Below are 24,805 nucleotides of genomic sequence, written 5' to 3'. Positions count from 1 at the left end.
ATATATTTAACAAAAGTTCGGGCAATTAAAATCTACATTCATCCATAAGTAATAGAGCACATGCGAAACATGACATCTTTGTAGCTGACCAACCATCTTGGCCTCAACTTTGGGATGAAGATATACACATATTATTGTTAGCTGAATTTACATTTCGATACTTTGATTTTGGTTGATTCATTCAGTAACGTCCATTATTGAATCTATCTCAAAAATTGGCTAAAGATCAATATTGTTCGTATCATGAGGCGCAATAGACACATAACCCCCAAACAACTTACATTGGGTTGGAGTTGAGTCTTTCTGTTTTAAATCTATTACACATTAACTCATTTGTTCCTTTCTACTGGTGTAAGTCTTTCATATACCAAACATCAAAAATGTGTCCAAAATGTAACAGCACAGCCTCGCCGCATACACTTAATCGCAACTGATGCAAGCTAACAAGCGCGTGCTCGAAAAGATTGCGTTTGTCCGTTTCCTACTTTCATCTCATTACCGCTTTGTAAGCCAACCCATGCAGCCTATGCCTTTGCCGTAACGGGGTCGGTGCAGAGAGCCATTGAAACCCGAAAGGGCATTTGATCGGTGGCCACTGCAGTGTGTTTTTCTTCATTACCGATCGCACGACCGATCGTTTGTTGCAAACCGATACATACCTGAATTAATAACTTTGCCTACCTGCTTGTGTCTCGCGCAGGCGCTGTGGAGTTTGGTGGGGGAGGGAAGGACACCACTCTTTGCGCGATCAATTGACCAGCGAACGTGCGCGCACCCACTTCGGTATGCAGAAAAGGATCTCAATCTGTGCTATCCACTTCCCACTAATGAGAAAACGGCCAGGTTAATAGCTTTCCGCATTCGGTGTCCCTCACATTGACAATGTATCGTGGACACGATTCGAATGGCAGACAATTTGGTACTTGACGGAACTGAGTGAGTAAGAGCCTACCAAAACCCTTTAACGACAGTAGCACGGATGCGGACGGATGCGAGGAGAAGGTGCTGCAACGGTCAGCAGCAAATCTCCAGTCATCATTAGCCCTGGAGTGGACGGTTACAAGAAGAAATTCCTTTTGCTGCCGCAGAAGAAAAGCAGGCGCACACATACACACACGCACACACGCACACACTGCCAAAGCAAATATGTCGGATGAATATCAATAATTTGACATGGATTTTATTGACTGCAGTGGTTGCAGTAGGAAGGGACCGGTTGGTACGACCAGCGCCGCCTGTATGTGAAGGGCGTGAAAGGGAGATTGCAGAAAAACTCTCCCTTTTTTTGCGAGTGGGAAGCAAAGGTTTTGTCCTCAACCTTTTGGAGCCCGCACCGGTGACGGCAAATTAATGATACACCATGACGGGGTGGAGAGCAGAAAAAAAACGCAACCCAACGGTGACAAACGACAAGTGCATGTGCATAGAATGTCACACAGAGCAGAAGGCGCAAGAGAGGCAGATTTGGTATGTCGTTAGTTGAACGTTCAATCCGTCTAGTGCACTTATGATTGGCAGTGAGGTTTTCCTTTCTTTTTAACTCGTTTCACTCGACAACTCGCTACTTGCTTCGCGACTCGCCATCGCCATAAAGGACTGCCGGCCCCACCGTTCGTTTGCGGAGCGAAGCGAAAGAAGTTACTTAGTGTTTTCACTCTCAACATAGAGTGGTCTGTCGGGGCTAGTTTGTGGCAAGTTGCAAAAACTCCTGTACAGGCAAGTGTATGAGCAGGGCGGAGCCGTTACGTCGTGTTAAAAGAATCGAAAACATTAACAACTCGAAAGTCATCAAACATGACCCTTTACCGGCTCGCACTAATCGGCGCTGGAAAAGTACGGCGTCAGTACTGCTAAATTATTCATTCCACGATGCACGGTGCCGTTTGTTTGTGTTTTGTCTTTCTTTCACTCTCTAAATATTTTCCTTCATGCGTGATGACTCTATGCGCATCCTTAGTGCGAGTGCCCATTGCATCGAGCGCTACCAACGGTGAGTGACTTACATTTTATGGACTAGCGGCCACGGTACAGGGTAGAAATGATGATGGGATGCTGGGTTTGTTTTTTGCCCTTTGGTGTGGCAAATTGCGTGTTGACAAATGGTTATTGATTGTCGATGTACAACACTTGTCCAGGTGGAATCGTTTGGCGCCGTGTTATCTCCTTAGAGGTCGGGTTGTTGCAAATACACGATTTTTATTAAGTAAGGTTTAGAAATGACAGTGTAAATTCATTTATTCTTTCTATGGGTTAGCTATTAGCTACAATTTGCTTATTGCTGAAACCGTTGTATTGAAAATTCATTAGTTTTAGTTGTATTATATACTTTTTCCACTTTTTTATGCTATTTCCTTACTTACTCAGCAATTAGCTTTATGATGTACATGCTCCCTTATTTCTTCACTTATTTACTTACTTACTTACTTACTTACTTACTTACTTACATACTTACTTACTTTCTTACTTACTTACTTACTTACTTACTTACTTAATTACTTACTTACTTACTTACTTGCCTATTTACTTACTTACTTACTTACTTACTTACTTACTTACTTACCTATTTACTTACTTACTTACTTACTTACTTACTTACTTACTTACTTACTTACTTACTTACTTACTTACTTACTTATTTACTTACTTACTTACTTACTTACTTACTTACTTACTTACTTACTTACTTACTTACTTACTTACTTACTTACTTACTTACTTACTTACTTACTTACTTACTTACTTACTTACTTACTTACTTACTTACTTACTTACTTACTTACTTACTTACTTACTTACTTACTTAATTACTTACTTACTGACTTACTTACTTACTTACTTACTTACTTACTTACTTACTTACTTACTTACTTACTTACTTACTTACTTACTTACTTACTTACTTATACTTATATGTACTTACTTATATGTATATATATGTATATGTACTTACTTATATGTACTTACTTACTTACTTACTTACTTACTTACTTACTTACTTACTTACTTATTTATTTATTTTCTTATTTACTTGTTTATTTGTTTACTTATTTACTTGCTTACTTATTTACTTCCTTTTCTATTTACATGTATGATCACTTACTCAGCTACATTCATTATCCGATATGCGCTATCGCATGGGACCGAGTATAATAGCGTATCTCGAGTTTTCGCGTACAGCTGATTCCTATGGCAAAAGAGTTTATACTACTGGTTCGAAAAAAATTCAACGAAGAGCTTTGAATCGAAGGTTTTTGTTGTAAAACAGGTATCTATTGCACTAATTCGATGCAGAATGCTTTTTTAAAAATTGGTAATATTCTGAAAGAGCATAAAATATTTAAAAATAATAATATTTTCAAAAAACACATGCAACTGTCCAATTTGGAGAACTTGCGTACTGCGAATTGGCGTAAATGGAGTATCGCGTACTGCGGATAATTGCTGTATCTTTTTATTAACGTGTTTTGACCATTGGTACAGTTGTGGCAAATTGCTGGGAACATTGTAATCATAATTGACACCTTGAGATGCAATTTTAGTTGAAATTTTTATCTATTTCGATAAACAATCAGAATATTGTAATAATATTTTAAAAAATCTCGGGATCTAAACATTTTAGGCTTCAAGAAAACATACAGTTTTTTTTTTTATTTTATCCAAAACTTATTTTTACCGGAGTAAACTCATACCGATTTGATGGCTTATTATAGACATAATTGTCATTTCGATTCTTGGTTTTCCCTTTTCGCATTAAAAGTTTGATATAACAATTGAAGCTTAATTTATATTACAATTAAGCTTATTGGTGAATGCCGATTAAAAAAAAAGATTTTCTTTACTACTACACCTACACTCTTTTTAAAACAAATATGCAATAATATACGGTCTTATATTCTTCTGCTTGAATCTGAGTCTTAGAATCTTAAATCACATAGTCATTTTTAAAATCTCATATCATATTTTGAAACGAAGAAGAAAGTACCCCTAACTGGACAAGCCTTTTCGCAGTTGGCCTCTCCAGCACAACGCTAAACTTTACCCTTTGCCAGCTAGCTATCAGTAATACAGCCAACATTCACGACGAACATACTGCCTGCACGAGAACAATTTTAATAGCAGCGTGATGCAAACGTACCTTCATCGGCATCAGATCCGATCCACACGATTCGCAAACGGTACACCGGACGGACGATGCGACGATCCGTCAATTCTTGTTTGACATGATCCGGGACCATCTGCTGAAGCCGTTTGCAGTTCAATCGCGTGAAACACGTTGTTGCCGATACCGTTCCTTTTTTTATTCCTTCTACCTCTTCCTCCCAGCTCCACTTATCGATCTCCTCCTCCTCATGCAATCATCCCGCAAAACATGTTTCCCATGGAAGATGTCGATGATCATCATTTGCAGCACGTACGATTTTGCGGCGCGAGGCAAATAGCGAGAACCAGATAAAATTGCGCCCAGAGAAAGCGAATCCTTTCCGCGCGCGCGGTACGCTCAAAGGTCACCCCACGCGTCTGTGCCGTTGGTACGCGCGAAGGCAAAGATGTAGATTTGCTCTCGGCTGAAGTTTTGAGCAAATATTTGATAGCATCAGGTTCGCGAACGGGGGGAAACGTACACGAATGTTTACGGTTTCGGAGCCGTTCTGCGGTTCACGCGCCCGCAGCGTATGCCGTGCGTCGTGGATGCTGTGCAATGGCAATGTGAATGGGAACATTTCGGAGAGACTACCCTTATACCCTATGGACAAACAAGGCAGCGCGGTGTCCGGATGCTCGCCCCGAACGGTGCGTGAAAGATTGTCTTTTATTGTAGAAGGAAACGATTTTCCTCGAATCCATCGAGAGCCGATTTTACGCCTGTTCGTCTGTTAAATAGATACCAGCGCGTTGATTGGGTCTTTTAGGCCCAAGCCCCACAAAGCGTGCAGCAACGCGTTCGCACTGGATGATGGTAATGTGTGATGATGATGATGCTGATGAAATATCAAACGCTTCGACAACGGGGCTTCGCCAGCAGCCGAAATAATGATGAGCTGTTTATTGGGCCACGGAATTCCGGTGGGAAATTGTGGGCGACCGAAACGAACCACCAGCACCACCGTCGCGGACAGGTTGCACGCATTCCGGAAGATTACTGTCCGAGGGCGAGCTGCGGACGGGGCTGAACCTTCGCGGAACAGATAGCGAGGGTATACAATTTTTGTTTCTAAATTTCGTGGGAGTTTGAAAGGAACGAAACACGATAACGAAGGGAATACCTTTCGGTGTGGCGTGAGCCACCTCGGGTTGGAAGTTTGTGTAGCGTGAAAAATAAAACAGCGAAAGAGAGCGAAACCTCATGAATGTGGCATTCTTTCGCATCTGGAGCGGTCGGGCAGGGCCGGGCAGTGCTGGACGGTGGAAAATCCATTCCTTTATCGCTATCCGTAACCGTGGCCACGCTCGAGCTGCCATGAAATCAGTAAATATAAATGTATATATCTTTGCGAGTGAAATAGAACGCCCGGTGCCAGTCCTTCCCCTTCCCTTTTCGGGTTGTTTGCTTTTTGGTGGGGGGCACTCGAATCAAATCATTAACAGCAAAAAACCAGAATCAACAAGCACCATCGCCATCGCCAGGGTGAACAAAAGTTGTGTGCCTTTATCTTAACACTCCGACGATGCAACTTTCATCACGTCCCGTTGTAATCGCTACATTGTACGTGTGTACCCACTCGAGCATTATAATAATGTGTACGCAAAACTGCACAGCTCTTGCTGTTGTTTTGCTTGCTGCCCATACCCTTCAATATTCACTACTGACGCAAGGGTTTTGATCCCGGCCGTGTGCGTATTCGTCCGCGCGGGCTCTGGACGCAGCAGCCCCAGCAGCAACGCAGCGCTCAAGCTTCTTCCGAAGAACGTCGTTCTTTAGTCGTTGATCAAAGTGGTAACATTTAATCGTCTTGGCATTGCTTTCTTTCCTGCCCACCCCAAAACACAGCCGGCCACCAGGAACAAAAGATGGATGTCTCAACAGCGTCGCTTCCCACTTGTTTTTCTCTCTCGCTCTCCTCGAACAGCAGCATAAAGACACAGAACGAACGGTCTCGGAAAAAAACAAGCCAGCAACATCGACACACAGCAAACAAAAAAAAAAAATCCTGTCCCGTCCATCCCGAAACAACAATCTCCCGGGTGAACCCGCTAACCCGATCGTTGTTCGGACAAAATCTGTCCAGTTTTTCGGACGAACCTTTTACGAGGATCGCACCCGGGGAGAAATCGTGCCTGTGCCTGTGAAGGGTAATGGGGTTGGGGTTGGGCGGACCTGGAAGCGCGCCTGGGTGGTGGGGAAGGAAATTCTTGCTTAACTGGTTTTACGGTTGAAACATGAAGACCGGCCCAATGTGACGATGTCGACGACGCTGATGATGAACCTCCTCGCTCGGCGTGGTGACCGATGGTGATCTTGCCCTTGATCCCTCGCCCCGTCGCTTCCATGGTGCTGCTTCGGTTGGTTTTGATAGTGGGGGAAGAGTGACGGGGGGGGGGGGGTACGGGGTGCAGGAGGGGATATCCAAATGAAGATGCCGCACTTTCCTTTTCCTCGCTCCAACGCACCAACCAGCCATCAGCCCCGTGGAGGGTGAATTCGAGCCCGGGTTCGTCGCTGCTGCTGCTGCACGTGCAGTTGAAGTCTTTCGTTGTTCGCGCACTTTTGCTCACGGGGGTTTGGTAATGAACCATCGGAATCTGAGCGTGGAATTATTCTCGTTTTGTTTTGTAATGTTGTATTTTGTTAACGGTCTGTTAGTGTTGTAAGGAGCCCTTAGGAGAGACTAGCAATGACTTTGTCTTTGTTTTATTCATGGTGCTAGCCTTGTTCTTAAAATAAGAGGGATATAAATAAAATATTATTTCACCGCTTGGTTGCATGTACTCAAACATGGGTTTTATTGTTAAAAATAAATAATTTAAAAATAACTCTTGTTGTTTGTATCTAGATGACATTAGATATCAGCAATATGTAGAAAATTAGCAATAATTAGAAGAAAATGCAGCAACGTCAATCTCATTTGAACAAAGATTGTACAATGACGAAAATATTTTTTTTCATCAAATGTATTCGTAATTTTAGATGCATTCACTTTAAATTTTTCATGTTTTTTAGAAATCCTATAAGTTTTTTTTCCAACACATTAAACATTTACCCCGTACAATTCCTATTAGAGCAAATGCCTTGACTTTTGCTTCGATGGTTTGAAAATCTCTGTTAAATCTGAAATAATTTTCCAACATCTCCGAAAAGAGCTTACTTGCAAACGGTAGTTAAATGCTTCAATTATTTATTTTAGTTTTCATCGTTTTAAGATGCACAAATGTGTACTGTTGAACACAAATTAATTCAAAAAAAATCTATTTCCAAGTATAAACGTTTTGTTTTTCCCTCCCATTATCCAGAATGCTAACATCCATTATATGTTTATGATCTCACTCCTAACCGTTTGTTTGTGCGATCGTTCATAGCGATCATCCTGAAATCGATCACTTTATTTACTCAAAGCAACACAGCTCACATCGACAAATAAGTTTTATGATCTTCTGCCTGCTGTTTTATGGCGGTTGGAAATTCGCCACAAAATTAGCAATTGAACCGTTCAACAGGCTTACCCTTACCCGAGCTTCAGCATGCTCAACCGTTCACAGTTATGTGTGAAAAGTGTAAAGTAAGGCTAAAAACGGACCGGTAGCATCCATACCGATCCATCCAAACCCGACTTCAGCGTGGTGTCAATGTACGCAGCTGCTTCATCACAGCTCAGAAGCAGAAAATAAATTCGTAGGAAGGATTTGGCCCCTCTGCAGAACGTTCGTCCAACTCGCTTGGCTTGACCGAAGAATAAATTATGTTGTTTCCAGCCATCTCCAGAAATGCCAATCATCGGCGCTGGGCGATAATCTTAATATATTCAGATGCTCAGTCATTTTTCTCAATCAATTGGGCTCTAATGTTTTGCGGTGTTTTATGGAGCTCGGAGCGCGGAGAAACCACACGACCCTTCGCTCCGAATCGGTTATGTCTCATGATTATTCATTTGTGATGTCATTCTGCGGGCGCCATCCTAACCGGATCCACGCATAGGAGGAGGAGAAGAAGGTGTCCTCTAGTGCTCTCCCGTCCCACCAAGGTTGAGGCCATCGTTAAGCGCATCAATTTTCACCTTCAAAGTCGTTTGAGTCGTTCGCTGGTGGGCCACTGGTAAAAAAGAGAGGGCCTAAGACGAGACGAAAATCCAATCGACTCAATCAGTGTGCGACAGCGTTTGGGAATTTCCCGGTTTCTAGTAGGAAAAGCAGCAACACGATGAAAGATTACCACCGTAAGGGGTATTAGGCTTCTGATTTGGACAGCGTTACGGCTGGAAGATGTTTTCAATCGTTAGCTAAAGGGCGTTAAATGTAAATGCTCGTTTGAATGTACCGTGCTAGGGTGGAAGGATGGCCAAAGACAAAAGTGAAATAAAATAATCAATTGCAACCATCATAACTCGTATCCAATTCCCGCACTCCGGCACTGATCTTCCGAACGGTGATCGATCGAGCCTGGGAAAGTAATAAAAACGCACCGAATTTTAAAGCGCAACCCTGCACACTACCTTTTTTCCCGAAAGGCGACATCAATTGATCAAGATAAGCTAATTTTTATTTGATACTGATTGAACCGGTTTCACACATCACGAACACGAGAGAGGGCATTTCCCTCGCTCTTGTCCTGCTTGCTGCCAGTGTACGAGTGCTGCTCGAGTCGATTACGGACCGGTGTGGACGAAATCGTTATGATATCTTAATTAATACTTTTTAACCCGATAAACGAGCCACCTGTAGAATGGGGATGGCTGCAGGTTGTTAAACGAGATGTGTGGATAATTCCCCCAGCAAACTCGTGTACCGTGTTCAATTCTGTCCCCTGCATCCCTGCACAAAAAAAGGGGGAATGAAAAAGGGGCTGTAATGGACAGCATGCTGTCCTGGACGGTGGCGCCCGGTACAATAAAATCGGGCTAATAAACACTTTTATCTGGTGCAGCTTGGCGTTGAAATTATGGCTGCTCGTTTGCAGCCCACTGCCAACCCAGCCCGATTGGGTAGGTGAATGGGATGGTATGCAAAACCAACGGGAAAGAGAGCCACGGAGGAAAGAAACCACTCGAGAGCGTTCGAACCAACTGGGCTGTACGCAGCTATCGCAGCTAATGTGCAAGACGCTTAAGATAGGCAAGATCCCACGGGTTCCCACTGGCCAGGGAGCTGTTGGCGCCTCCAACCACGAACCAAGCTTCATTGCTGCTTGTTGGGGGGAGGCATTTCATAGTACGATAATAATAATTTCACCTGTACGCTTCCCATCTGGCGTGATCGGGTTGTGTGTGTGTGTGTTTTTTTTGTGCAGTGACGAAGCTGGAGCACTCTTCTTTCCTCTCCCTCGTAGCTGGGATTAGGATGCGAAAGTTCCCCGAAGGAATTTAAACCGCTAGCAGACGGTATTGGTTTTGTTGCTCTTGCTGGCTATTTATGATCATGTTTGTGATGCTGGTGCCACTAGAGGTGCTATTGTTAATGAAACATAACTGTTACAGCAATTCAGCGAACCAAAGTTTTGCTTCGTGAAGACTGCTTGAAGCTTTTTGGTGATGTTTCCATAATTACCTAAGATTACAAATAATCTAACAATTTATTGGCGGAGGGCGTTGTAAGATAAAAATAAATTAAAAATATTTGAAATGTCTAAGCTATAAAAAGTGTTAGAAAATATTCTTTGGCTTTGGCCCGGTTTATCCTAATCCTAATCCCAAATACCCTATTCGAAACAAAACGCCTCACAACAACTCACTTTACTTGAAGACATTATTCTATAGCATTTTGTTAACACTATATTTAAAAAATAATAATATACTTTGTGTTGATTTCGATACTATTAATTCACTCTCTTATAATTGATATAGAATGCAATTAATGGGCCCTTTCCGTTTTAAGTTCGTAGGCTAAAATTTCAGCCTGTCAGCTGTTTGCATTGTATAGCAGTTTTCGAGCAGCTATCTAAGTGAGTATAATATACAGGTGGGCTTATCCCAAGGTGTATGAATTTAGAAGGCTGATTGTTATAGCTTCTGCTTCTGAATGAAGATTTTAAGAGTGTTTTGAGTATTCGTCAAGCCTCAAGAAAGCTTGTTTGAGCAAAAGCTTTCACTCGTCCCGTCAAAAAGTGATGCTCGAAATTGGTTATAAAAAATGATATAAACACCTTGGGGTAAATGTAAACACCTCCTTGTTTTGACATTTTTCGAGCAGGTACTAGAATTTAATTCTAGCTTTGAGGCTAAAATAATCTAAACTGTAAATTGCAAGCATGTTTTATGTGTGGTTTTGTATGGAGTGTTTACATGATTTCAGCCCGCAACTGTCAAACTCCATACAAAAAGCTGACTAGAATCGTGAAGGGCCCCAATGATGATCTTTTCTTTAGCCTGAAATGCACTAGTATCATAAGCCAATTTAATTTGTATTGTGTACGAGTGCTTAGTTTATTGTTAAGGTTTGAATCTATATGTGTATGCAGGCCACTAAAGAATAAATAAATAAATAAATGATCACTTTTATACCTACTTTCTTCTTTAGAATAAGTGTGGGATCAATTGTTAAGTCTGTTGCTAGAGTTAATTTTAAAAATGTTTAAAATATAAATCATTTTTTTTGTTTAATTCTGTATGGGTTTTTATTTTGAATTTTGTGTAATTAGTACATTCAACTGTTGAGGGCACTTTGGTACATAATTATTTGATTAATGCGCCGATTATTTACAAATTTTTGTTTTTTTTTTTGAGCCTAGAATACACCGACTTCAACAAAGTCGGACTGTTTGGGGTTTGATCGCCTGTTACGCAGAAGAAAAATAAACAAAGAAGATGAAAAAGAAGCAATCAAATATGTTAAAGATTAACAATCTTAGAAAGAAGCTTATCACATAGCACGGTTTGCTTTGAAATACAAAGATCGCAAAACATAAACTATACGATTAGCTATTTGTAGAATTCTTCTACTTGTTGCGATATTCTGTTGGCCTACTAACTCTTTGACAGATGTTATACCGAACTGTGAAAGAATGTGTTCGGAATGTCCAAAAACAACTCCTCATGAGAACCCGCTGCCAGTGATGGTCCACGTTACGCACCCTTAAGTACCACGTGCGAGTGTGGCTTAAGTGTGGAATAATGGTGGTGCTCATCCGTCTTCTAGTCCTGCTGCTGCTGTTGCTTGCCCAACGGCCTTACGAACAAGCACATTGATTAGCACTTTGGCCATCGGAAGAGGGGAAGAGATTTAGCAGCCGGCGTGTCGAACATTCCGCGGTAGATGAGCATGATAGTACACGGGCAAGGTGTCGATTTGGGCCCGAGCATCTGTGGGAACTCCAAACACATGTGCTGGCGATGAGTTTGGTATTCTTGATGCTCCCCCTGCACCCTCTTTTGCCTTGCCATACCATCAAAGAGGCACCAGATGGTAGAATCATTAGGAGGCAAAATCTAAGCGACAGTGCAAAGCAGCCAGTGAGCTGCAGATGGACTGTAACAGCTCGAAACGGTGCTTGAGATGCCAACGGTAGAGACAACACACCAAATATTCAATGTAAAACCGTATAAACCTACTACCAGCCGTTTGATTAGTTTTATGACAACCTTGGAAGAATACCCCTCCCGCAATGACATTCTCACAACTCGATTCCGATGCGTATCATTTAATTAGATAAAAGCTGGCCAGCACCGTTTGATTGTGCACGGTTTCACGCACCTGGGGCCGATTTTATTAACCCGATCGCGAGCGCGATAAGAGAACGGGTGCGCAGGGAGACCGGGCAGTGAGGAAAAAATAAAAGTCAAACTAGATTAATAGTTTCGGCGGAAAATTCTCACGATTAACGATTAAAGATCGATGCGCACGGTGGGATGGAAATTTATGTGGAATTTTAATGGCCATATAAAACAACCAATCAATTATCGCACCTGATCAAGGGATGGAGCAAGGCCGTTTTGATGGGGATTGGTGGTGAGGTGTGAGTTTTTTTTTCACAAACCTCAAACACTTTCAAATATCCGCAATGCAGAACTTCAACTTCGAGGCTAAAAAATGATTCATTTTTAAATATTTAAAAAAAATTTATGCTCATGCTCTTATCAAACACCTTCAATCTCGTGTAAATTAAAGATTGTAATTATTTATTCTTAATTAAGTTGTTTTAATTGCAGCCAATGGATGATTTCAGCAATCAGAACTTATCTCTTATCCAACTTGTGCTACCGAATTGTCTAACATCCCCGTCATTCTAATCCGCTTTTCCTCCGTCAAAGAAGCAGCAAGATCTATGCTTTCGTTTACACTGCTTTCTCGCTGTTGTTTCCCACCCAGCCGGGATGATAAATGAACGCAAGTCGCGTAAATCAAATCATCGAGATTTAGAATAATAATTAACCTCCAATTTCCACACGGTCGATATCGAATGGGCAAAGGGGACGCTTGCCTTTTTCCGTTCAAATTCCTCCCAGCTCAGCAACGTGGCTATGCAACAGAGCTCACCACCATTCGTGAGCGGACGCGTTTGAACCCGAACGCTTGACTGGAAATTAATCAATCAAAACGCAAGTCCGAACAAATCGTGCCTCCCGATCCCGTGCCCCGTGCGGAAAATTCGAAAGTGCGACTTTGCTTCCCCAGCCAGGTCGGATGGTCATTTGAATGGGTTGCGCCCCCGTGGGGGTAGCTGCTGCTCCCGCGGCGTCAGGTCTACAGCCGTGACCGTAACCATCGGGCGAGCGTGAACTGAAAAACAGTCCCGCAGGTGACGGAGCACGGGCACGGTGGCACGATTTCATCGTCGCGTGGACACTACGGGGCAACGAATGCAACCGGCATCGCAGCGTCAACTTCAAACGCCGGTTTGGGGTCCATCTGAGAGGCCGTTGGGTGGTTGGCCGAACGATTCAATTCAAAATCGACATCGACAGGCAGCGTGCGATGGAGTGGGCTGGTATCGCATGGTGAGAGGGAATATCGGAACCCTCAAGGTGTTCCAGACGCGGGGGGGAAGTTGGCATGTGTGTGTGTGTTTGCTGGTGTGGAATAATGAGGTGGTACAGCATAGGTTTGCAAACATTCAAAGGAACATGCCGCGCGTGGTTCTAGGCTTTGTGGATTGTTCCTGGTGTGCGGAGGACAGTGATGTACAAAGTAATAGGACTGTTTAAATACTAAAATGATGTACAGATATGTATTCTACCCCATCGTCCATCCTATTATTGAATTTTCGCAAGTTCGCATAGTTTCCTGAACAACAATATAGGATAAACAGGTAAAAAACTAAAATTTATCTTTGGGATTTCATTGCTTATCTAAGCTTATCAATGTCTCTTCTTGCAGCAGTATAGGTGCGTTAGTTGTAAAAATTCAATCGATGTACCATCTCTGTTCTATTCTACTAGTTGTATAACTCTATGTAGATCACTTAGCTCCAGATCTTTATCAGATGGTGGTTTCTCTTCCACTTTATTAGGTTCCAGGGATCTATTATCCGATATGATAAGGCCTTATGGCACTTTAGGGAATAGGATTGCTTTTAATTTTAACATACTAGAAATGGTGACTGTTTTAGGTTTTATGCTTTTTGGAGAGAATAGGAATATTGAATTAGTCTTAAATAAAGCTATGTTGCTCATTGTAGCTCGATGTCTTTAATAAATAAATACGAATACAATCATCAGAAACCATAAACATTGCCTCATTTAGTAACAATATGGTAAAAATGCCTGCTGATATGCTTTCACATGCCTGTTATATGAATATAAAAACGATTTTGAGAGCCGTCGATCTTCCTCCTGCACTTACACTTACAGCTTACACTGTTCGCTCGTGTCCAACCAAAGTGAGATGTAATATGCAGGTGCTCCAATTTTCCTCCCCACAGGCCATCAGGTCCATCAGGTAGCGGCATGGGCACGTTTCGCCTTACTTATGACACCGCCACGCTTGCTCGAGGTGACGACGCCCGAAAACAGTCTTTCAAGCTACACATCAACAGAAGGCTACACAGGTCATAGAAAACCGGTGCGCCAAACCAACCAACCAACCAAAGCCGCCTCGGCGTTCGGTGTGCGGCAAATCAGAACAAAAACGCGCACGAACGCGCAGCTTCTGGGAGTGAATAATCTACTCCGGTCGAATCGCTCCAGGGCAGCGCCGCTTCATCGGTTGATCGTTGCCGGGGCTGACACGGTTCTACATCATGTTGCTACATGCTGGTAGCTGTGTATTTTTTTTTTGCTGTTCCTACGTTCTGCCTCGCCCGGGCGCTGGTAATCAATCATCATTTTTCCCGATAAGGTGTTAAATAAATTGTAGCAACGAGAGTGCCGCAACGAGCGGCCGGGAGGACGATTGTGGCTCGCGGGCAAAACTAATCATAAACGTCGCTTGGAGTCTTTTTTCCCCCTCCCGATCTACTGTTGATGCCATAGCTTCTGTCGCTTCCGTCTCTAATGTTCGTTTGATGCGAGAGGTGTGGTAGGGGAAACGGGAATGCACATTTGAGTGATGATCGACGGGATGGTGAACAGGTGGGCAACAGAATAGAATCAGCAGCGGTGCGGTAATTTAGAATTAGAAAGCTGCCGCAAGGTAGGTTGGTACCGGCGAACATACTAAAACTTTCTCTCGTATGCATTTGGTTGCGGGCTGTACGAGGCTGATTGTACGTTTGGTTGACATAAGTAGCTGTTTGGGGTATTTGAGATCGTGTTCTTTCGATCAATCTTGTTGCTGTGTTTAAGACAATGAGAATGTGTATTTTGTACCATTTGGTCCGACGTATGGATTTATTATGCTGTGTAGGCATCTTTAATAGATACCCCGGCATGAAGCATCAAACTCATTCTCTTTTGGGACATCATTTGATCATTGAAGGCATAAAAATGTCAAATGCTTTTATTTATTTATGTATTTATTTCTTTATTTCTTAATTACTTAATTTCTTTATTTCGTTATTTCGTTTTTTCTTTATTTCTTTATTTCTTTATTTCTTTATTTCTTTATTTCTTTATTTCTTTATTTCTTTATTTCTTTATTTCTTTATTTCTTTATTTCTTTATTCTTTATTTCTTTATTTCTTTATTTCTTTATTTCTTTATTTCTTTATTTCTTTATTTCTTTATTTCTTAATTTCTTAATTTCTTCATTTATTTATTTATTTCTTTCTTTCTTTCTTTCTTTCTTTCTTTCTTTCTTTCTTTCTTTCTTTCTTTCTTTCTTTCTTTCTTTCTTTCTTTCTTTCTTTCTTTCTTGATTTCTTGATTTCTTGATTTCTTGATTTCTTGATTTCTTGATTTCTTTATTTCTTGATTTCTTGATTTCTTGATTTCTTGATTTCTTTATTCGTTTATTTGTTTATTTGTTTATTTCTTTGTTTATTTATTTATTTATATATTTTATTTATTTTATTTAATAATATATTAATTTATTAATTAAATAATTTATTAATTTATTTTATTTATTTATTGATTTTTTTTCATTTATTTCTTTATTTATTTATAAAATAACATAAATATTTGTTATTATACATTAAATATTATCTATTTCTCGATCGAATCCTGTACCTTAACTGTGGCCTAATATAAATCCCAAAGCCAAACCTGCCCACCATAACCGCTTAAGATATTCTTCTCTCACTCACGAAGCTCAGTTTTTGTTAGGTTCATTATCGCTTCCGGTGAGATTGCAAACAGCTTCTTAAGCATAATTTTGATCGAGAGTTAATCAACCTGCACACATACACCCTTAAGGCCATAGATTAGCCTCTTGTCAGACATTAAATTCATAACTCCAGGCAATTCATCAATTTGTCTACAATTTCCATACGATCAGCGCCTCATCTATTCACCATGCCTGCCTTTCCCTTTACGCGTTGCTGCGCTTCCAACTAGTACAGGAAAAAACCCATCTCTCCACAGTCATATTTTTTGCACTGGAAAAAAGAGCACGAAAACAACAAACAAAAAATTAATAACAAATTGATGAAGCAAAAAAAAAAACACATCATACTTACAGCTTCTCCAGTAGTCCCTGTGTGCTATGCTGGTGTGCCGCTGGTCCGCTGGTGGCACCAGGTGAGAAAGATATTCCCGTTTAACACATACCCACAGCCGCTTGACCTTTTGCAGGACGATTCGCGAACGGCAAACGGGAGCAAGAACGTTCGGGCTTTTTTTCGGGCTGCGTCGCCTGGCTGACGGTTAGCTTTAGCGGTCGGCGCAACATGCTTTTAATACTTACCTTTCAGAAATGGATTATGTTGTTGGCACGATGGAACCCTTCGCGAAACTGCCACAAAGTCAGCAGATTGTTTGCCACCGTCGTGCCAAGCGCTGTCCGTTAGCGATCCGTTAGGTTCTCGCCTCACAACCCGTCAGCCTTGGGTGAATGTTAAGGTACAGCTTGTTTTTTTTTTTTGGGTTCCTTCTGGTTCTATTCCTACCGGACCGATGGGATCGGTGTATGGGCAATTAATCATTTTGCCAGAAATGTGCCCATCCATCCGGGGCAGCACACTTAAGCCCAAGAGATCTTGGGAATTAGCCTAGCCGGGGCTACCGAGCGGCCCGAACGCACATTACATCCAGCGACCGTGCTTGAGTGTGTTTAATTAGAAATAATTGAAATTAATGATGACCTGCTTTGTTATTCAAAAATCTTGACCGTCTGGCGTGAGTTCGGTGGATGGGAAGCAGTTCCGAGTGCGCGGTAGCACTGTGGTAAGTTATGCATGATGGGTAAAGTGGATAAAAGTTTGCTTGCAAAATGGGATGGGAAACGCCAAAGCGAAAGTACGGCAAAGATATGTTCATCTTAAATGACTTAAAGAGGATTTTGCTGATTAGCTGCGGTTGTGAATGATCATTTCCCATCCCAAAGAATATTTGAAATGTTTTAAAACATGATTTATTCATGACAAGGAAAAGCTGTTTTAAAATATTGAAGCGCGATGTGCCTGTGTTCTTCTTGGTTGAGATATGCCGCGACACCGCATGTGTACGATAATACCTGTTGTCAAGTACCGTTTATCGCAGATGAAGCAGTTAGTTACGGCGAAGCCAGATAAGATACAGCATATCATAAGCTTACGATTATGATAAATTAGTTTTAAACAGCTTTAAACCGAACGATTACATATTTTATTATGTACTTAGTTGCACATGATTAAATTTATTTGCCTATACTTGCCCACTTGAAGATGATTACATCTTGCTCAGCTCGCTTTCTTCAGGGTCATGAAAAGATTCTCTATACAGTCTTCTCCCGAGATACGCGATTCTGAAGTTACGTGGAAGTTCTTGCAGCATATTCTTCAAATTTTACCAACGAATTCTGGCCCAGAAATTGGACTATTAATTTTACTATGAGCATCACTGCTTTTAGATAGAAAATTTATATATTAAATGTATTTTGGTGGCAAATCGCAACATTCGCCTTACGTGATTACTGACCGTACCATACCATGGTAACGAAAAGTAAACAACAATCAGATAAGATTACTTCAAGATATACGAGGAGGATACTTTTGCAACCTACATTAATTTGGCAACAGACGGTCATTGCTCCCCGAGTTGCTTGGTAGCCCGAAAATAACGCACCTGATCGCAGTAACGATGGCGAACTACCGTACGGTGTACGATGAGACCACCCGGACCTGGCACGGTCCTAGCGTGAAGCATCTGTTCAACCCGGAGGCCAGCATGGGACAGATCATGCTGGAGGTACTGAGCCGCTCGCCGGATCGCGTGATGCAGCAGGACATGGACACCGGGCGATTGCTGACGTACGCCGAGTTTCGGACGCGTTTGATCCGCTTCGCCCAAAACCTTACGGCGGCCGGTCTGCGGCCAGGTGAGGTGGTAGTTTTAGCCAATGCAAACAGTGAAAATCTGGCTCCCCTGGCGTGTGCCCTGCTAACGATCGGTGTACCGTTTAATCCGCTGGCGCCGGCCTTTAACGAGGACGATATGGAAAACATGCTGCGAACAACGAAACCGAAGCTGGTGTTTGCCGATGCGGACAACTACGAGGTAGTGCGGAAGGCGCTGGAGCGTGCCGTACCTCGCGGGGACCCGTTACCTCCAATCTACGCGTTTGAGTGTACTCGGGACGATGTGAAACATGCGGAGGACTTCATGAAGGAGACGGGAAGCGAAGAAACGTTTGTGTATGTATAAGAGAGTTGTAACAGATTTGAATGTAACAATGTGACCTTCCATCCCCCACAGGGCACCTTATCTGGGTGACTCCACAAAAACGGTGGCCGCGATATTGTGCTCCTCCGGAACATCCGGGCCCCACAAGGGCGTGCAGGTAACGCACGCCGCCTGCATGCACATGACGCTAAGGACACGCTTTTTCGATGCCACTCCAGCGGTACACTTCAACTTCAGCGCCCTCCACTGGGCGACTGGTTTTGCCTCGATGCTGACTCCGTTCTTCAGCGGGGCCGTACGGCTTATCACCCGCAAGTCCTTCAGTGAGAGGCAATTTTTGGAGGCGGTGGAAAAGTATCACGTCCAAACGATCTTTCTACCCACGGCTTATTCAAACGCAGTGTTGGCCTATCCACGTACAAAAACGGCCGATCTGAGTTCGCTCAAGATCTGGATGATCGGTGGCAGCCACGTGCCGGAGGAGTTGCGTGACCGGATCGATGCACTACTCCGCCCAACGGGAGGACGCTCGGTAACTACGTACGGATCGTCGGAGAACGGTGCCTGTGCAATGGATATTCCAAAGCGGAAGCCAGGCGCTACCGGACCATTGATGCTTAACACGATGATACGCATCGTGGACGAGAATGGGAACCGGCTGGGAGTGGGAAAGCAGGGTGAGCTGCTGACAAAGATGACTGTAGAATTCGGCGGGTACTATGGTAACGAGGAGGCTTTCAGGAGTGCGATCGATTCGGATGGGTTCTTTCGGACGGGCGACATTGGATACATCGACGAGGAAGGCTACCTGCACGTGGTAGATCGCATGAAGGACATCTTCAAGTACAGTGGGCTACAAGTTGTACCATCCGAACTGGAAGCGATCATTACGGCGATTGAGGGTGTACAGGAGGTGTGCGTGGTAGGAATTCGAAATACGCAGAATGCAACCGATGTGCCAGCGGCTGTCATCGTGAGACGACCAGACTCCAGGCTAAATGCTTCTCAAGTGCGCTCGATAGTGGACGGTCAGGTGTCCGACTATAAGCGATTGCGGGGAGGTGTTACTTTTTACCGGAATTACCGAAAACCCAGACCGGCAAGGTGATGCGGCGGAAGGTTATCGAGATGATAACGCACATGAACCATAACGACGCATCATAACGAACGCTGCGCAAGAATGTAAAGCTATTTTTTGTGTTATTGTTCTGTAGTTCATTGAGGAACGATTGATATCGAGCAATTCGTTGAGTGAAAAGGATATTTTTTTAGTCAGAAATATAATCTTCAGTTACTGTAGTTTAGTTTATGATTAGTTTTTGGTCTCATGCTTAAATGGTATTATCTGAACAAGATTAGTTTTTGATCTCATGCTTAAATGGTTCTTTTTGGACCAATTTTGGAATTTAGACCAATGTAAAGAACTAGTGAGATCAATTGTTTCTTCAGTTTTTAAACCTTTTTATCTTTGCTTACCTTCCGAGAACCTCCAATATTGTCAAATACAGAAGGATGAAGGAAGGGTATGGAGCAATTCAACTGAAGACACTACCTCACCTACTCTACCTGCCGATAAGCGCAGCGAAACTCTCAGCTCCGCTCCGTGTTCTGAAAAGAGTTATTTGGACGTGGAGTAGACGTGCACACGGCCCGGCCCGGCTTTTTTTGGATTTTGTATGACTTCGTGAGTTTTGGACTGGCAGTGGGTGTTAATGAGTCACCTCCCTTACACTTTTCCTCCACACTTATACATGCCTCTTTTAGAAATAGCTTGATATTTAACGATTCTGAGTATTGGAGCTCTCGAAATGATCACGATTGCTTATCGGGAACAAAAATGAAATTGCTTCTTATGCGAGATTTTACTCGTTAACAGGGCAGCATTGAGATTTGCTCATTATGCGAAAAATTCGTTATAAGCGGTACTCGTTATGAGGGGTTCCACTGTATACATTTTAACATTAATTATTTCAGCTTATTAAGAAATTGTGAAAAAATCCTAGGTGTAAAAATGTGTGGTGTACAATTTTATGAAAAAAAAACCAGTTACTTTATTGTCGGTTGGTAATTTGACGCTTTTTTTTAGTAATCTAAATCTGTAACCTTAGTGAAATGTTACCCTCATGGCTGTTTTTGGCTGTGGTAGTACCGTGATGGTACTATAATATAAAATGTGACAAATTGATAAAACAGTGCCAAAATGCAATGAGACTACGATTGGTTCACTCTCGCTTGGCATATATGTTTTCATACAAGTCTGTTGATAATGTATTGATAGTTGACAAAATAAAACTGAATCAAAATAGGAGGAGCGGTTCAAAAAGGCCGTATCGATTTGAAATTTACTATTGCTTGATTGAAAAAATCATGCAATGTTATTGTTATAATTCGAAAATATGGCACTTACGTGCCGTAATAATGGGATAAATATTATTGTAATAAGCTTCTTTCTTTAATCCAATTATTTTGGGAACCACTTTTGATTACGCTTGAGTAGACTAATGAATTAACTAGCTGCAAAAACTCCAGGATTATCTTTACATCTGGCGAATGGTCGTTTACTACTGTTTAAATGTTTGGTAGAACAGGTTAAACAGCGAAATTCCGGTAGCTCTGGGATAATCCTTGGTACTCTTACAGGTTCATAATACCTCCAATTTAAGTGTTTGAGTGTACTAAATGTATCGTGTGAAACATCCAGAAGACTTCGTAAAGGCAACGGAACGCGAAGAAACCTTTGAATATGTATGAGAGAGTTGGAACTGATTTAAATATAGCAGTTTGACCTTCCATCTTCATCTTTCAAAGCGATCTTCCCACCCACCGCCTATGGTGGCTCATCAGCGCATTAAATTGGCCGATTTGAGTTCTTTCAAAATCTTGGTGCTTGATGACAGTCACGTGACCGGATGGATTTGCTGCTCGTACCGACAGAAGGCCGTTTGATTAACGCATACGGATCGTTGCAAAATAGTGCCTGCTTTAGTCCATTGTTATAGCCGTGATAACGAAACATCGCCGTGCTAGTCATACAGATAAGAGCGATCTTCAAATACGGATGCTCCAAGCACGCTTCGCAGTATTTTTCTGTCGTGTGTCACTCCAAGACTCCGCAGTAATTGTTTGGCTTTTGAACGCACAGGAAGTAGTAACGCTCCAACATGGCACTCTGTACGTACGATGAAGCGAGCCGAACCTGGTACGGCGTGCAGCGCGTTTCGATCTACAACCCGAAAGCGAACGTTGGTGAGGTCGTGAACCATATTCTGCTCCGTACGCCCGATCGGATCATTCAGATCGATATGGATACGGGCAGCCGGCTTAGCTGTGCCGAGTTCCGGATGCGCATGGTCCGCTTCGCCCAGCATCTAACGGACGCTGGACTGCGTAAGGGTGACATTGTGGCGATGGCAAACAGGAGCAGCGAGAATGTGGCACCGCTAGCCTGTGCGCTTATGACGCTAGGAGCACCGTTTAATCCGCTTGCGCCCGGGTTCAATGTGGAGGACATGGCGCACATGCTGCGTCTAACGCAACCGAAGATGGTATTCTGCGACGATGACAATGTAGAGGTGGTACGGCAAGCTGTCTGCAGTGTGTTGGACCGAGAGATCCCAATCTACGTCTTTGAGAGCCAGCGAGATGATGTGAAGCATGCGGAAGATCTACTGATTCCGACGGGCAAAGAGGAACAGTTCATGTAAGTAAAGGAAATTTTAGTATTTTTGGTTTCTATGGAATGGTGGCTTCAAATATTGTCCTATACTCAGGCCCGCTCACTTGGGAGATTCGCACGAGCTCCTGTCCATGATACTCTGCTCGTCCGGTACTACCGGCCCACCGAAAGGTGTTTGCGTGACGCACGCACAGACGGTCTCTACGATCGGTTGCTACCCAATGGACAAACCGGTGACAGTGTTCAACTTTAGCCCACTGTACTGGGGCACCGGGGTGTACGTGCTGCTCAGCACGTTTGCCAGTGTCTCCACGCGTCTCATCACGCGCCGCCTCTTCTCGGAGGAAACGTTCTTCGAGGCAGTGGAAAAATATAGGGCCAACTTTGTGTTTATGCAACCGTCATACGCCAACCAGATTCTGCGGCACAAACGCGCTTCGCAGGTGGACTATTCCAGCTTGTGGGCGCTGGCGTTCGGTGGCAGCTACGTATCGGAAGGATTGCGCGATCAGTTCGATCGTCTGCTGCCTAATGGGCGTACGTACAATACGGTCGGCACGTCGGAGGTGGGATGGGCGACAAACGACATTGCCAAGCGGAAGCCGGGCTCGGTCGGTACGCCAGTGGTAAACGTTTCCGTCAAGATCGTGGACGATGACGGCAACGATCTGGGCACTGGTGAAAAGGGGCACGTAATGCTGAAAGGTGCGGAGCCGTTCATTGGATATTACCAAAACGAAGAGGCCACTCGGGCAACGATCGACGACAGGGGGTTCGTACACACGGGCGATATTGGGTATTTCGATGAGGAGGGCTACCTGTACCTGATCGATCGGGAGAAGGACATCTTCAAGTACGGCGGATTCCACGTGTCGCCGAGCGAGCTGGAGGGGGTCGTCGGTCAGATTGAGGGTGTTTTGGAGGTGTGTGTAGTCGCGGTGCCGGCAGACGAGGGGCGTATGACCGAGCTGCCGACAGCCGCGGTAGTACGCGCAGCCGGAAGTCCGCTCACGGCAGAGCAGGTGATGAAAGTGGTGGACGGGAAGGTATCCGACTATAAGCGCTTGCGGGGTGGAGTTCATTTTGTAGAGTGCTTACCGAAAACGCAGACCGGAAAAAATGTGCGACGGAAGGTGCTGGAGATGGTGTTGGACCTGGTGAAGGATAAAACGGTTGCTTGAGGTAGGAACAAATTTATTTTTTTTGTATTAACGTCTCACTGTCAAAAGTAATCGGTGTGGTAAGGGAATTCCTGGAACTCTACAGCATAAAAGATCTGGTCCTATAAAAGATAAAAGATTGGTCCTTCCGTAATACGGTGTTTGCACTATAATTAACCTCTGTGTAGGTTTTACTCACTGCGAGGGTACAGGAAGGTAACTAGAGCTTGGCTGCATTAACGAGTGCACAATCTTGAACAGAGTTTTGATTGGAATTTTAGTTTAGTACGATAATCAATATTTTAGTACAACATTTCAAGTTGTCTTTGATTTGATTTTAAAAATACGTTATGCAATATTTTTTATATAAAATGCTCATTGTTAACTAATTAAGTTGTCTTTGATTTGATTTTAAAAATACATTATTAATTGTTAAAATTTATATATTTTTTATGTATAACCTTATTTAAAAATAAAAATTATAGAAATATATATTTTTAAACATATGGTATTCAAATATGGTTTATCTTCAAAAACCGAACAATTTATTTAGAAACACAACAAATTTATGAGAAAATCCTTTTCTTTGTCTGTTGCGATATGGTTTGCGCGGGAAAAACTTCGAACTCATCGACTCCGAGTCCGGATCAATCCGACTCCGGAAAAAATGTATTTACCCATCACTATGGTATGGTTCCTTTAGTTGTTCAGTCAACTCAATCATTTTCATAGATTAGTGATGGGTAGTGAAGTAGATAAAAATCCGCCCAGAGCTGTCTGGAGCCGTCTGGTGTCGTCTGGGGTCGGAGTCATCCGGATTCGGTTTCGTCCTGGAGTCGGAGTCGTCTGTAGACGGAGTCACCCGGAGTCGGAGTATTCTGGAATCTGAGTCGGAGTCATCCGGAATCGGAGTATTTTGGAATCCGAGTCGGAGTTATCTGGAGTCGAAGTCGGAGTCAGGCTGAAGTCATCATGGAGTCGAAGTCATCCTGGAGTCGGAGTCGTCCGGAGTCGGAGTCATCTAGAATCGGAGTTAACTGGATCGGAGTCGGAGTTATCGGAGTCGGTGCTATCCGGGGTTGAAGTCATCCTTAGTCGGAGTCTGAGTCATCCCGAGTGGGAATCGTCCGGAAACGGACGTCCGACCTGACAACTTAGATTCCAGATGATAACGACTATGAGAGAGCATCTGTTACGGTATGTGGACATATTTTCCTGAGGCCACTCGGCAACGATCGATGGCGGAGGGTTCGTGATGGCGGCGATATTGGCTATTATTACGTTACGAAGAGCTAAGCTGCCAAACCTACGCTGCATTGATTCAATCTTATCAATCCAAATATATTTACAAGGCATCCAAGTCACTGAATTCAATGCTACGATAGAACGAACATGCCAACAAAACATAGCAGTAACCGTGCGTCCAGACATACCGTCAAATAGCGACGCACCTCAAAGCTTGAAGTTAAAATTGTTAACTTTCGATAATATTCGATAAGAAGAGTTGTGTCCGCCACTAAACGATAAGACTTATAAGACGTATACGGCACAAACATAAAATTTATATTAAACCTTTCTGAGGTATGATTTAAATTGATAAACAATAATTGATAAACAATAACAATAAAAAACGAAACCACAATACACGAAATGCGGAGAGAGGATGTCTGATCTATCCCGGACGCGAA

The 24,805-nt window shown here is 43.0% G+C and overlaps 1 protein-coding gene and 1 pseudogene across 1 annotated transcript; both read left to right on the top strand.

The window, feature by feature from the left end:
• The first annotated feature begins 17,695 nt into the window (after positions 1-17,695).
• LOC121596388 lies at positions 17,696-19,537 on the top strand (annotated as a pseudogene).
• A 1,826-nt stretch (positions 19,538-21,363) lies between these two features.
• On the top strand, positions 21,364-23,488 carry LOC121596273 (probable 4-coumarate--CoA ligase 3). Its single transcript, XM_041921060.1, has 2 exons — positions 21,364-21,981; positions 22,052-23,488. The coding sequence occupies exons 1-2, from the start codon at positions 21,443-21,445 to the stop codon at positions 23,136-23,138; spliced, it is 1,626 nt and encodes a 541-aa protein (XP_041776994.1). The 5' UTR covers positions 21,364-21,442; the 3' UTR covers positions 23,139-23,488.
• Positions 23,489-24,805: the final 1,317 nt, after the last annotated feature.

This window comes from Anopheles merus, chromosome 3R (genome assembly GCF_017562075.2).
Source record: "Anopheles merus strain MAF chromosome 3R, AmerM5.1, whole genome shotgun sequence".
NCBI classification, from domain to species: Eukaryota; Metazoa; Arthropoda; class Insecta; order Diptera; family Culicidae; genus Anopheles; species Anopheles merus.
Note: the sequence above shows the minus strand (reverse complement) of the source record. Positions and strands in the feature narration are given on the sequence as shown.

Coding starts and splice junctions, on each gene's coding strand:
- LOC121596273 (XM_041921060.1), top strand. CDS start 21,443: ATGGCACTCTGTACGTACGATGAAGCGAGCCGAACCTGGTACGGCGTG. Junction 21,982..22,051: donor GGCAAAGAGGAACAGTTCAT/GTAAGTAAAGGA, acceptor TCCTATACTCAG/GCCCGCTCACTTGGGAGATT.